This window comes from Drosophila nasuta, chromosome 2L, assembly GCF_023558535.2.
Source record: "Drosophila nasuta strain 15112-1781.00 chromosome 2L, ASM2355853v1, whole genome shotgun sequence".
NCBI lineage: Eukaryota > Metazoa > Arthropoda > Insecta > Diptera > Drosophilidae > Drosophila > Drosophila nasuta.
The window spans coordinates 2,722,902-2,734,699 of record NC_083455.1 but is presented as its reverse complement, the minus strand read 5'-3'; the positions used below and the strand labels follow the sequence as shown (position 1 = coordinate 2,734,699).

Below are 11,798 nucleotides of genomic sequence, written 5' to 3'. Positions count from 1 at the left end.
ATAAATAATGTTTAGTTTAAAAAGATTTTTGTCTTATGTTAATGCCAGCGGAAAAAGTGTAGCGTGCGACACAATGGGTTTACGGCTTTGCTAAAAATCTATAAACATTATTAAGACCAAACGATCGGTTTTTTGCCTTCTAATATTCTTAACTTTCTTTAGGATATTAACTTTCATAGGGTTTATTTTGCAAAATTCGCTAAAAATTGCGTTTGAAATGAAAATTTTGAAACTAACTTCCACTTTGTGTAGCGTGCGACACGTCACAATTTTATTAATTATTTTCAAAACAGTGACTCCACTGAAATTGAATCTTATACCCTCCGAAAGTACTCTCAATTCACTCTAAACACATAACAAAAGTTTACGGTAAATCTTTAAAAAAAAACCCCAAAAAAATGGATTTTCATTAGCTAAAATCGTGCGAATGTAGCGTGCGACACGTGGGATATGCCCATATGGAAGTACATGCTACAGACAAATCAATGTGTTTATTGAAACATAATTGAAAAAATACTTGATCGGCGTAATTAATGCGGAATACACATTGATGTCCGCTGTTCATGTTCATCGACTTGTCACATACATTTACACAAAACTTGTTTACTTACCCTTTTTTAATGAGCACAAGGTATAAACACACATATTACTTGTTACTCGTATTATTATTCAATGGATGGAAAAACCAATTGTGGTTAAAGGTTATGCATAATTAAAAATTAAATTTGTAGTTGTTAAGGCCTTCCGCCAATAAAGTCATCTGAAAAATCACAGCTGTCAATATATTGATCACGAGATTGTAAGCATACCAATAATAGAATAAAAACAAAAACTATTCAAAATGATTTTTTGACCGTTTTCTAGAACTTATGATAAGAACCCAAAAATAATCTAAAATACATTCCTTAAATTCCCCAAAATTTACTCAACCATAAGACGTTTCTATTTTAATTTTAGTTCCTCAGCTCTACCAGCAAACTAATTAGCAATACTAATATAATTGGAGGTAGAAAAACTAGACTAGCCCTATGTGCACGTGAATTTCCTTTTTCTCTTTAAGATTTTATAAATCGTGTAAAATCGAAGTAAATACTTACTTACTATAAGTAGTATAGTTTTAAATTTTTGTTTATCCAAAAGTTTTGGTAAGTCATACTATTCGAGAAACCAATGGATCACAGTTTTCGTAATTGAGAGTAAAACTGTCATTTATAAAATTCATAATAATAATAATTCACAAGGAAAATTAAAATTAAACTGATTCGTATGGACATTTCCTATTTCACTTGTAATGGACTTTTAAATGCATTGATTACATTGCAATTGACAATTATAATAAATAGTAGGATGTGGTCTCAAATGCCAACTGATAATCACAATTGATTGACGTGTTTGTTTACTAGTTGACCCAAAACGGCACATGGTAGGGTAAAGAATAAAATTCTTAAATAATTCACGCAATGAGTTTTGGTTTCATGTGAGAAATTATGCCATTTGTGAATTTTTCGAAATTAAAGTTGTCGCTGTAACATGCCAATTTCGATTGAAAACTTAGTAATGTACACACATATATGTGCATTGTAATAAATATTGTAAACAAACATTACTGCCATAAAGTTAATTTGAAGAGTAGATATTTTTTATTTGTATGGCTTGCTTTGAAGCTATTGCCATTAAAGATTTAAATCTTGTTTCAAGAACTTTTCAAGTTTAATATATTGTTTCAATAATTTCTATATATCTTACATAGAAATGTAAGCAAGAAAATAACGTCTCCGACCCCATAACGTATAAATATTCTTCATTAGCGTTATTAGACGAGACGATATAGTATTTATAGCCTATACGGTATATAGCTACAATTTCTACACCACTTATGAGTTAGAAGTTTAATCGTAAATATATTTTTCTAGAGTCGCTGATCGGTCTTAAGCCAAATCCTCCCACCAACCGCATTAAAATTATGCAATTAATAAAATACCAAAGCCATCATTTATCAGAAACATATAAATTTTTCTAAGCCATCAAACCTTAAATATCGATGTATTGTGGGTACTATAAGCTCATACGTGTTGAAGACATAGCATTCAATTGTCATTCGCAATAGGTATTACTTTTACTAAGCAATATAAATTTGTCCATAATTTGTCTTCAAATTAATTTACATTCGAAATGCGATGCCAGAACCTTTTAGCTCATCCTAGTAAATTTTTTAAATTTAAAATGCTCGTGCATATTTATTTTTTATTGAACAATATAGTAAACAAGAAAAGTTTTACAAGTTTGTGAGGCTCTAAGAGGGTTAATCCGATACTTTGAAAACTAGTTGCTCTAACCATACATAGTACGAATGACACAGAAGAATCTGTAGCTTACTTGAAGAAACTGTTGAATAGAGAATATCAATAAAATAAATATTCATATAGGAATAATATTGATTTGCTTACTTTAGTCATAGTCTCCATGGAGATATCTAGAAACACAGTTGCTTTAAGAAATACTGGTTTCTGGGCCCGAACTGCAATCAATATAAGCATTTTAGCAAATCTGCGATCGGTCTCCAACCAATTCATTTCATAAACCGCCCAAGAAACTCCTTCACTCTGTGGAAATCAAATAAAGGAAGAGATACTACACATATGTCGAGAATTAATACTTACAGCAACAATAAGAGAATCGCTAAAGTAACAAAGAAGATAGGTCTCCATAGTAGCCGCTACTAGATAAATAAACATCTTGTAGACTAGTTCTGGGCTTAGTCCAATGCTGATCTGAAAGCCTAACATGCATACAAGTATAGAAGATGCTAAGAAATTCAATAGCAGGGTTACACCGAAAACTTCATTTATGACATCTGTAATTCTACAGAAAGCTGTCTTAAAAATTAGTTATTCATTGATGGACTTAAGAGACGCTTACCTCATTAGCTTGTTATGGTAAATGATTAACTGTTGTAGAACTTTCAGATCCTCAGCATAAGTTGCAAGTGAGAGTTTTAAGCCTTTCAGGGTCCTCGATAAATAATCGAAGTGCATGATGTCCTGCATAACGACTCCATAAATAAGAATGGCGCTAGACAGTTGACCAGCAGTACAAGTATATCCAGCCAAGGCCTGCAAGGCATACATCGTTGTAAATCCCATTTTAGTGTCGAGACCCCAAGGGGATATCGGCGTATAGGGCATGGCCATTCTGGCATCTGACACCTTCAATACGTATCGATGGGTGATGAACTGCACAATGTCAAATAGATTGTATGTGGTAATGAGTATTAGAAAAATTGAGATTAAGAACTTCATTATCCAACGGCATCGTTTGCGGTAGAGATCGACTTGATATTTGTCTTGAGCTTCTGCTTCGGGAGATGGAAATATCGACTCCATTTCCCGCACCAAAGCATCGAGGTGGTTTCTTTGCCACCAGACCTTGACTATTTTTAGTTCTCCCACACAGACAAATCCAACGAAGGCCATCACCATGCAGGCTTGCACAAAGTTCTCACTATTCTTGAAGCTCAGGTACAAGAAAGCAAGCTCCATTGCGAGTATAAAGTTCAGATTCAAAATCTGGATAATGTAGTTCACGCGAAGCTTCCATCTCTTAATTTTATCAGTGACAGTTTTATAGGGATCCACACCAACAGTATGCCAGAAAAAAACGGGCATGCTTAAAAAATCGTCAATGGTCACAAAAGGATTCGACATTTTTTGTTTATATTTGATAGCTTAGTAAATATCGCGATGACTTTCAAGTTCAATCTGATTTGGACTGCAGTCGAATGACAACTGCAATCGAAATGAAAATCAAAAATATTTTACTTCTTCAAGGATATGCGATTTCTTATGCAGAAACTTGTAATCGACTTTTAATGACATTTTTTTGTTGTTAGCTATTAGTATTTGATCACAGATTAAGGGGGAATAAAGGTCGCTCTGAGGTCTTTGTTTAAAACCAGCAAACTGTGAAACATGACATATGTTTTATATATTGTATTTTTACTGATATATTAGTAAGAAAAAGATTAGAGACCCTATTAACGAACTATCCGAATATGTTTTCTTTTTATTATTTGATAGATTATATACGAGGGGATACTTAACGGTGTACCGTGGGGTAAAAAACATATACATATATATGCGGTCTAAGAAATCGCTACGTTGACAGAAAAGGTCACACACTTTACCTTTATATACTTTATATATGGAAGAATGCTAGTGATTTACCTCAGTAACTCATAATATAGGGGGAATACATGGTTTATCAACATTAGATATTATTAAGAGCTATTTTGATTGCAGGGCTTTGGCATTCTATTCAGTTTCGTTCTGAAGGCAGAGAGTCAGTTGCGTGGACCTCCATTCCTCAGCAGCAATGGAAGCAGTCAGAGCAGCTCGCTGAAGCAGACCAAGTTCAATACGAGCAAGACGAGTCTGGATGATAACTACTGCACCACGACGACGGCGAGCGTTAATAGTCCGCTAAGCTGTAAGTAGCCACAATGATTAAAAGAGGGAGTGTGGGAGATGTGGAAAACAGTTGAGTTAGTATTTATTTCAACCCATTTAACCATCTGTCGCTTGCAGTCTACACGAATCACGACAAGGAGAAGGAGAGCGAATGCATGGCGACATCAACAGCAGCAGTTGTTGCTGGTGTGTCAAGTTCATCGGGGCCGCTGCAGTCGATGCAAGGACTCGAATTGTCAACAGCAGCTGGGGCCGGAAGTGTTGCGAGTGCGGGGACAGGCACGGGCGGAGGGACAGTGCAACTGCCGTTGACAATCATCTCGACGGCACCACGCTGCCAGGCGGCAACGGTTGTCAGCAACACGGAGGCACTGCTCGGTGGCCATCAGCAGCTGCCACTAACGGTGGCTGCCTCGCCGGCCACACGCTGCTGTGCCCTGCTCAGCGGCGGCAATGCGGAGGCAGCCACAGCTTTGGGGTACGCCTACGATGCCTATACGATGGGCGGGCTGACAGGCAGCCTGGGCCGCCGGATGTTGCATCCAGTTGCACAGCAACCAGCACACTACACGACGGGGCCGTGTGACGAATTTGTGGGCGTTGAGACACTGGACATACTTCAAGGTCTGGCCGCAGGTAAGCAGCTATTTGCCAATCTTAAAGTGCGACTTGCGACACTAATGTGCCACTTGCAACCTCATCCTACCTACTTGCAGAAAGCATCATTGGCATTCACACGACCAGTGGACTGCTTCCCACAACCACGCCCCATTACGTGCCGCTGCAGCATAATCCGTACGTGGACTTCATGCCCAGCTCCCTGATGCTCAGCATGCCAACGGCGGCTCCATCGTTGCCCCCACCCACCATCAGCGGCAACCTGAGCAGTGGCATCTCCAGCGCCACTTTACCCACACCGAAGTCGCAGAAGCGAGTCACCATCCTTGAGCCAACATCGCGCACAACCTTCGATCCGCTGCTGCCCACCATGGTAGCTGCTGTGGTCTCCACCACCACCACAGCGACCACCACTGTCTCTGTGACTCCATCTACACAAACAGCTGGCGTGGACACTGGCAAGTCAACAACAGGGCACGATGCAACGCTCGATAGGATCACACACGATCTGGACTACTTACTCAATCGAGGCAATCTGGATGTGGACTCGGCCACACCGCCTCCCCCACCACCCGCGGTTGTGCACAAGAAGTGCGAAGAGACTCAGCAAAGCAGCAAGTTGTAAAAGTGACAAAGGAAGCACAGAAGGAACTAGATAAATACTCGCGACTAACATGAGATGTGTAAATATTTCCTCAATTTATCGTTAATCCTGTAAATAACTAATATTAAAGTCAAAATTTGTTCAATCAATCAGTCAAAAACTAAACACATATTTTTCAGTTCTCGGATTAATTTATGCATTTATTTCTCCTTAAAATTTGAATGCCTTAGTAACATTTTCTAACAGATAATATTATTTGAACAAAATCCGACTGTCCGTCTGTCTATACTCTATGATACTGAACATTGCGAAAAATTAAATACTTAATATACTACAAAAATAAATAGACTCTTTTAATATATTACCAAAGTCACATATTTAGGAAAAAAAACTTCACTCTGCTAGGGTATTCAATCTTCGGGGTACCGAAGAGAGCATTTCCTTATAGTTAATGTAACATACGTTCAAAAATCATTCTTGTGAATAAACCTATCCTATACATTAACTTATCAAGTCTAACAAAATGAAATATATAAACTCTGTAAAGTGATTTTAAACATCATTTTCATTCGAAAATCAAACTTCAAGCTGCATCAAAATGAAAGAATTTACAACTAAAGGCAATTTTTTAGCTAGACCTAGTAAATAAGATGATGAGAGTAAAAGAGTAACTAAATATATTAACCACAGGTTAATAAAATGTAAAGCACACAGGCCACGAAACAATTGTTTTTGCGGCTGTGCTTAACTTTTTGATTCCATTTAAAATTTTCCTAGACCCTAACTCTAAATTAAAGCATATTAATGTTTAAGTCCAAGGATGCAAGATTCTGCAAAAATACAATAATATAACAGAACAGAACTATTTCTGACAAAAACAAAAGAACACAAATTATACATACACATATATCTTTGAATAAACTCAAGACTCTTGTTATAAAAAATCTACAACCATAAATTCTTTTATTTTTTGCGCATAAATTAGAGAGTACAAATTATTAGTTTGAGTAGCCGTTATATAGTACAAGGCATGTTAGTGCAAAGGTACATAATATACCATATATGGCCGTTAAAAACTAACCACATGCCCAATAAAGTGGGTCACATTCGGACCGCGAATGGCAAAGAAAAATGGATGATCCGCCCGAAAGAATTTTTGCCGCGAGGAATTGCTAATGACAATCGGCTTATATCCTACAAAAAAAGAGTTGTAATATCACAATAGAAGTGACCTGGTCATAGCATTCAATTACTCACCTGCCGCCGGCTGTGGTAACGCTGAGCCAGAGCCGGATTCATTTAGGTCAATGCGCAACTTCTGTAGGACGTCGAGAATAGGCAGATTGGTGGAAGCTGAGTGCAAATGCTTAAAGTTGGCAGCGGAACTAAAGATCTCCGAAAAGCCCATCTGCAAGAATAGTATAAAATTAAAACATGATAACATAACTCGCTGCTTAGGGTATTACTTGTTTGAGCGCCTGTCGCAGACTACATTCGAAGTCGATGCTAAATTTGGGCAGCAAGACTTGAACACTTTCCATTTGCATGCGCTGCTGCAATTCCCCGAGATCCACAGTACGCAATTGAGTCTCCAGCTGGGCTAAGGCCGAGGCATCACGCTGATTGGGCAGGATTAGAAGCATTGCCAATTCGTCCTCATGCTCGTACGGCAATTCAATGGCACGTGAATTGAGCTCTCGCAACTCGGCGTACTTTACAAACATATCATCGTCAAAGAGCATGGGCACGGACTTCGCAACATTGCTGCTGCCGTCGTTTTTGTGGAACTCATAGAGGCCAGTGCGATACGCACTGAAAGGCAAGAACCATTTGCTTTGCAGTCGGGCCGCCAGCAACAGCAGCATAGATGCCATCTGACCACCATTCACCTGAAGCTGTTGCTGCCAGTTGCCGCCGCCAATGCTGGCCAAGATATTATCGGTGATGTGGCGAGATAGCTTCTCGGTTTGCTGTAAATCCACACACTCTGCCGTCGCATGGAAAAAGGTTTGTGCAATCTTCTGAAAGTCATCGGCAACAGCTACACCAGAGTTTTGTTGCAGAAATAGGCGATTTTCCAGCTGGATCTTAGTATCTGCATCGCTTGTCGCCGCATTCAATTCGGCGGCATAGAAGTTGGCCATTTTAGCATTGCTCACAAAGCGATCCTTTAACTTTAACAGCTTTTGAAGTTCCTCGGCAGTGGCCCCATCTGAGCCCAGATAGAGCAGTGTCAGCGTCACCTCTAGCAACAGCGGAGATATGATCACATTTTGATCTTCAGCTGAAGCTGCAATGATGTTGAATATCTCCGCTCCAAGATTGAGTTCCGGCGGTAGACTGGAGCTGGAGGCAGGTATAGAGCTCATTCTGATTAGGTTTTTCGTGGCGTATTTGGGAACGATCTGCAAATAACATATTATATTTGTGTATTATTATATTGAATATATTCATTATTTCCAGACATGCATTAAAGAGGATTAATAGCTAAATATGAAAATATCACTGTGGTAGTGGTATACTAAACAAATTAGAATTAGATGGCTTAAAGTAAAATTTACTAAATGTAGCTTAAGTATGTGTTAGCATATTATTTTCTAGTCTTATTGTTAAAGGATACATTCCTCTTCGTATAAAGTTTAATAAAACTATGGTGATGAATTGTCATGTGCGACATTTCACTTGCACTTAAAATCAAAATTTTTGAAGAAAAAAAAAGAAGTAAGAAAACTACAGTCTAACATTTGGTATATCAATATAGTATTACAATAAAAATATATCAAAGTAGCTAAGACCTAATTGCAGTAGGCAGTTTATGTCATGCAAAAGTATTTCTTAAATAAGTTTTACAATTTTTATCTTCTCGCTTCTAAATTTTTAGGTAGCATAAATACAGTAATTATTATTATATGTTTATTTTCGCGATTCTAGCTTCAAAATTACGCATGTTATTCGATTAAATTATATATCGTCTCTGCTATTGACAGTAATAAAGAATATATATACTTTATGGAATTGGAGATGACTCCTTCTGATTCATTTGCTACCCTATTTGTAGCGAGTACAAAACAAAATAAACATCATTATAATGATAAATCAATTTATAAGATTTCTTTGAATTTAATAGATTTCGTTAAATTCAATCAGAAAGCAACTTCTGGTTTTGAAGCGTGCGATGTATATATTTTATTGTAATTATTTTAAAAGTATCAATTTTAAATGCTTTATCAAGCGCAATAAGTTTTTTTTGTCGAAACACTAGAAATGTCTACAAATATGGCATTAGACATTAGAGACATGCCCATTATAAATGTTGTGTATGTTATGTATGTACTTGTATACCCAATAAATTTATTATTTAAACCATACAATAAATAAAATTTAATTTAGTAAAGTAGTCTAATGTCTATTATGTTAACAAATTCGAGATTCGGAAAATGATGAGGCTTTTCTAAAATATAATTAATGTTTGATTTAATATTATATTGCACGAGTTACAAAAAATGCGATTAAAGAAATAAGAACTTTTGTGCAAATATGTGAAATGTTTCAATTTTAATATCCCTTCCATTAACATGATCTTGAATCATAATATTTGTATATACTATCGTTTGATAAACTATTTCAATTTCTTATCTCATTCTGTTTTACTTATTATTTTGCATGGGTTCATATTTACGAGCATGCCATTAATTTGATTTTCTTCGAATGGTCAAAAGTTGAGTCTTGGCCTCAAAACTGTTTTATTAAACAATCTCTTCCGTTTCACTATTCAAGCCCGTAAAAGCCATCGAACAAGAGTAAATAAATATCAGATAAGTCAGATCGACTGTTTCATACCCATTCAATTAGTCAATATAAAAATTTAGAACACTAACAAAGATGTACATACATATATGTAACAAAGGCGAGTAAAAATTTACTAATATTGAACTTATATTCAAATTGAGATTATGAGATTAAATATAACAGCTATTAGTATTTTTTTTTTTGCTTTTCTTATTCCTTTCTGAAAGATTACAGATTACACTAGATATAGTACACCAATGAAAACAACAAGTCGAAAAAATAATGGCCCCAGACAATTGCCCACAAACATAGAAAAACTTGACACTATTCTAGGTTAAGCAACAAAGTACACAATAACACGAAACGGAAAAACTTTGACATTGCGCGGCAGAAGAAACATTCATACTCACATGCATGAGTGAATCTATACGCACACGTATACACACACACTGTTGCACGCGCATTAGTATTTTCGGCAACTTTTAATCTGACGCGAATGTGTATCGGATGCCCAATTTGAATGAAAGTAAACACAATAACATACAGAAATTGACTATCAAATACCCTTTTGCAGATAGTTCTGACAGCTGTTAAATCTTATGCTGATATTCAACTGATGTATTTACTCAATTAATAAATGAGAGGTTTTAATTAACTTTTAATTTATCGGAAATCATGTCACATACGAATTGCGTGAAGTTTACAATTTGATTTTTATAGGGTATCCTCTCAGATCACATAAAAACAAATCGGTAGATCGTGCCAGCTGTCGACTAAGTAGTTTTACTCAGCGTGCTCTTAAATGTTTATTGTTTAGTTTTGGCGTGCCAATTTTTTCGTTTTCTTTAGGAAATTAATTACATCATGAATTTGTCAAAAGTATTCTCCATTCTTATTTCAATTTTGTTGTTGATAAAATGTAGATTTTTCTATAAAATATAGAGCACGATTCAACGAATGTATGCATATTGATCCGATTCTTAACAGATGGTAAACGATCAATAGATTTTCAATTGCTGTGCATGAGGTCACAGAATCATTTTCGTAGGCTGAAACAACAACAACTACAATCACTAAGAGCAACTATATTTATGTATGTATGTTATGCACATATAGTATATACGCGATTGGGAAGCAACATGAGCAGTTTAATTAGATCTTTTTTCAATCATGAATTATGTACATACATATATTATTTCTTGTTCAAGGCATGTATGTATATATTTCTCAAAATGCATTATTAAATCATAATTTATAAGTTTTTATTTTTAGATATGAATTTAACTTTTCTTTTTTGAATTATATATCAATAACTCAGCAAGTTATTGTTTCATTTCCAATTTTATATGTTTAACGCACACAATTTAAAATCATTTGACCAAAACATGGTTAACATATATTTTATTACACACTTTAAACATTTATATACATTTGTATTTAAAATTTTAAACACAACTTTACTGAGATACACTACAACACCAGAGCGTTGAATCTCAAAAATATCTCATGCCTCATTTATCACTGATCTCACTGATAATTACCTCTTACTTTTCCTGTCCACTCAGTAGTGCACCAAACCAGAGGAAGTATACCCAAATGGTATACGAAACACGAAAACAAAAACAAAAATTACTCAAGATGCGTTGGCGAAAAACAAAATAGAAGAACGAGACCAAAGAATTCACGCCCGCACAGAGCTTCGCACACAATTGAACTGAATGCTCACTTTCATTAGAGGATACAAAAAATATATATGAAGAAGCTAATTAAATTGCGCTGCCGCTGTGTTCATTGATGACGACACTTGGGGAACGCTGAAAGCTCTGGCAAAGTTTTGAATTTTCTGCAACTGAAAATTTCATCTATTTTTACAATTTCTCTGGCCGCTCAAACAGCTACCGAACGACGCTAAAGACGAACTGCGATGCGGTGGGCGCTCTCAGCTCAGCGTCCACTGAGAGACCTTTTCCATTCACAATTCTATTCTACTATATGATGTGTTTTGAACACAACCACTACAACTAGAATTGTCGCTGATTGGGATGCGACGCTTGATTAAATTGAGTCATACAGCATCAGCTTTTGCTTTGTTGCCATAGTTCTATTGTTTAATCAGCTTATCTAATCTGTCGCAATGGGGTCATTATGCTTTAGCAATGAATGCTTCGTAGTGCTGTTCTATTATATGGTACAGATAACGATAAACGGTTAACGATTTATTATCATATCATATAGAATTTTGCCACAATTATAAATACAAATATTTTCTTTAAAATGCTGCTGCATTCGAATTTAATCCAGAAAAATATAATTTACATTGT

At 36.0% G+C, this 11,798-nt stretch overlaps 3 protein-coding genes across 7 annotated transcripts in view; 1 reads left to right on the top strand and 2 right to left on the bottom strand.

Annotated features, from left to right (window-relative positions):
* Window positions 1-6,621, top strand: part of LOC132783610 (uncharacterized) — a 177,997-nt gene extending 171,376 nt beyond the window's left edge. For all 4 annotated transcript variants that reach the window (XM_060788880.1, XM_060788881.1, XM_060788882.1 and 1 more), the window contains 3 exons: window positions 4,299-4,485; window positions 4,584-5,102; window positions 5,183-6,621. In XM_060788880.1, the coding sequence (XP_060644863.1) occupies window positions 4,299-4,485; window positions 4,584-5,102; window positions 5,183-5,709 (1,233 nt within the window). In that variant the 3' untranslated portion in view covers window positions 5,710-6,621. The remainder of the gene's footprint in view (window positions 1-4,298; window positions 4,486-4,583; window positions 5,103-5,182) is intronic.
* Window positions 2,332-3,704, bottom strand: LOC132798844 (odorant receptor 67a-like). Its single transcript, XM_060810834.1, has 4 exons — window positions 2,920-3,704; window positions 2,661-2,862; window positions 2,448-2,603; window positions 2,332-2,385 (listed from the first exon to the last, which is right to left on the bottom strand). The coding sequence occupies exons 1-4, from the start codon at window positions 3,702-3,704 to the stop codon at window positions 2,332-2,334; spliced, it is 1,197 nt and encodes a 398-aa protein (XP_060666817.1).
* Window positions 6,622-6,635: 14 nt separating the features above from the next.
* On the bottom strand, window positions 6,636-11,718 carry LOC132783613 (serine protease inhibitor 42Dd). 2 transcript variants are annotated; one of them, XM_060788889.1, is made up of 4 exons: window positions 11,019-11,718; window positions 7,155-8,093; window positions 6,946-7,096; window positions 6,636-6,882 (listed from the first exon to the last, which is right to left on the bottom strand). In XM_060788889.1, exons 2-4 carry the CDS (start codon window positions 8,055-8,057, stop codon window positions 6,758-6,760), a joined length of 1,179 nt encoding a protein of 392 aa, XP_060644872.1. In that variant the 5' UTR covers window positions 8,058-8,093; window positions 11,019-11,718; the 3' UTR covers window positions 6,636-6,757. The 2 variants fall into 2 exon arrangements, with proteins under 2 accessions (XP_060644872.1, XP_060644871.1); XM_060788888.1 differs by lacking the exon at window positions 11,019-11,718 and adding an exon at window positions 9,888-9,908.
* Window positions 11,719-11,798: the final 80 nt, after the last annotated feature.

Excerpts from the sequence above, each read along its gene's own strand:
- LOC132783613 (XM_060788888.1), bottom strand. Across the intron at positions 7,097-7,154 it reads TGCGACAGGCGCTCAAACAA|ATGGGCTTTTCGGAGATCTT; the intron begins GTAATACCCTAA and ends CTATTCTTGCAG. Across the intron at positions 6,883-6,945 it reads GTTACCACAGCCGGCGGCAG|GATATAAGCCGATTGTCATT; the intron begins GTGAGTAATTGA and ends CTTTTTTTGTAG.
- LOC132798844 (XM_060810834.1), bottom strand. The coding sequence starts at position 3,704 with ATGTCGAATCCTTTTGTGACCATTGACGATTTTTTAAGCATGCCCGTT. Across the intron at positions 2,863-2,919 it reads TACCATAACAAGCTAATGAG|AATTACAGATGTCATAAATG; the intron begins GTAAGCGTCTCT and ends AGCTTTCTGTAG. Across the intron at positions 2,604-2,660 it reads GCGATTCTCTTATTGTTGCT|AGTGAAGGAGTTTCTTGGGC; the intron begins GTAAGTATTAAT and ends TGATTTCCACAG.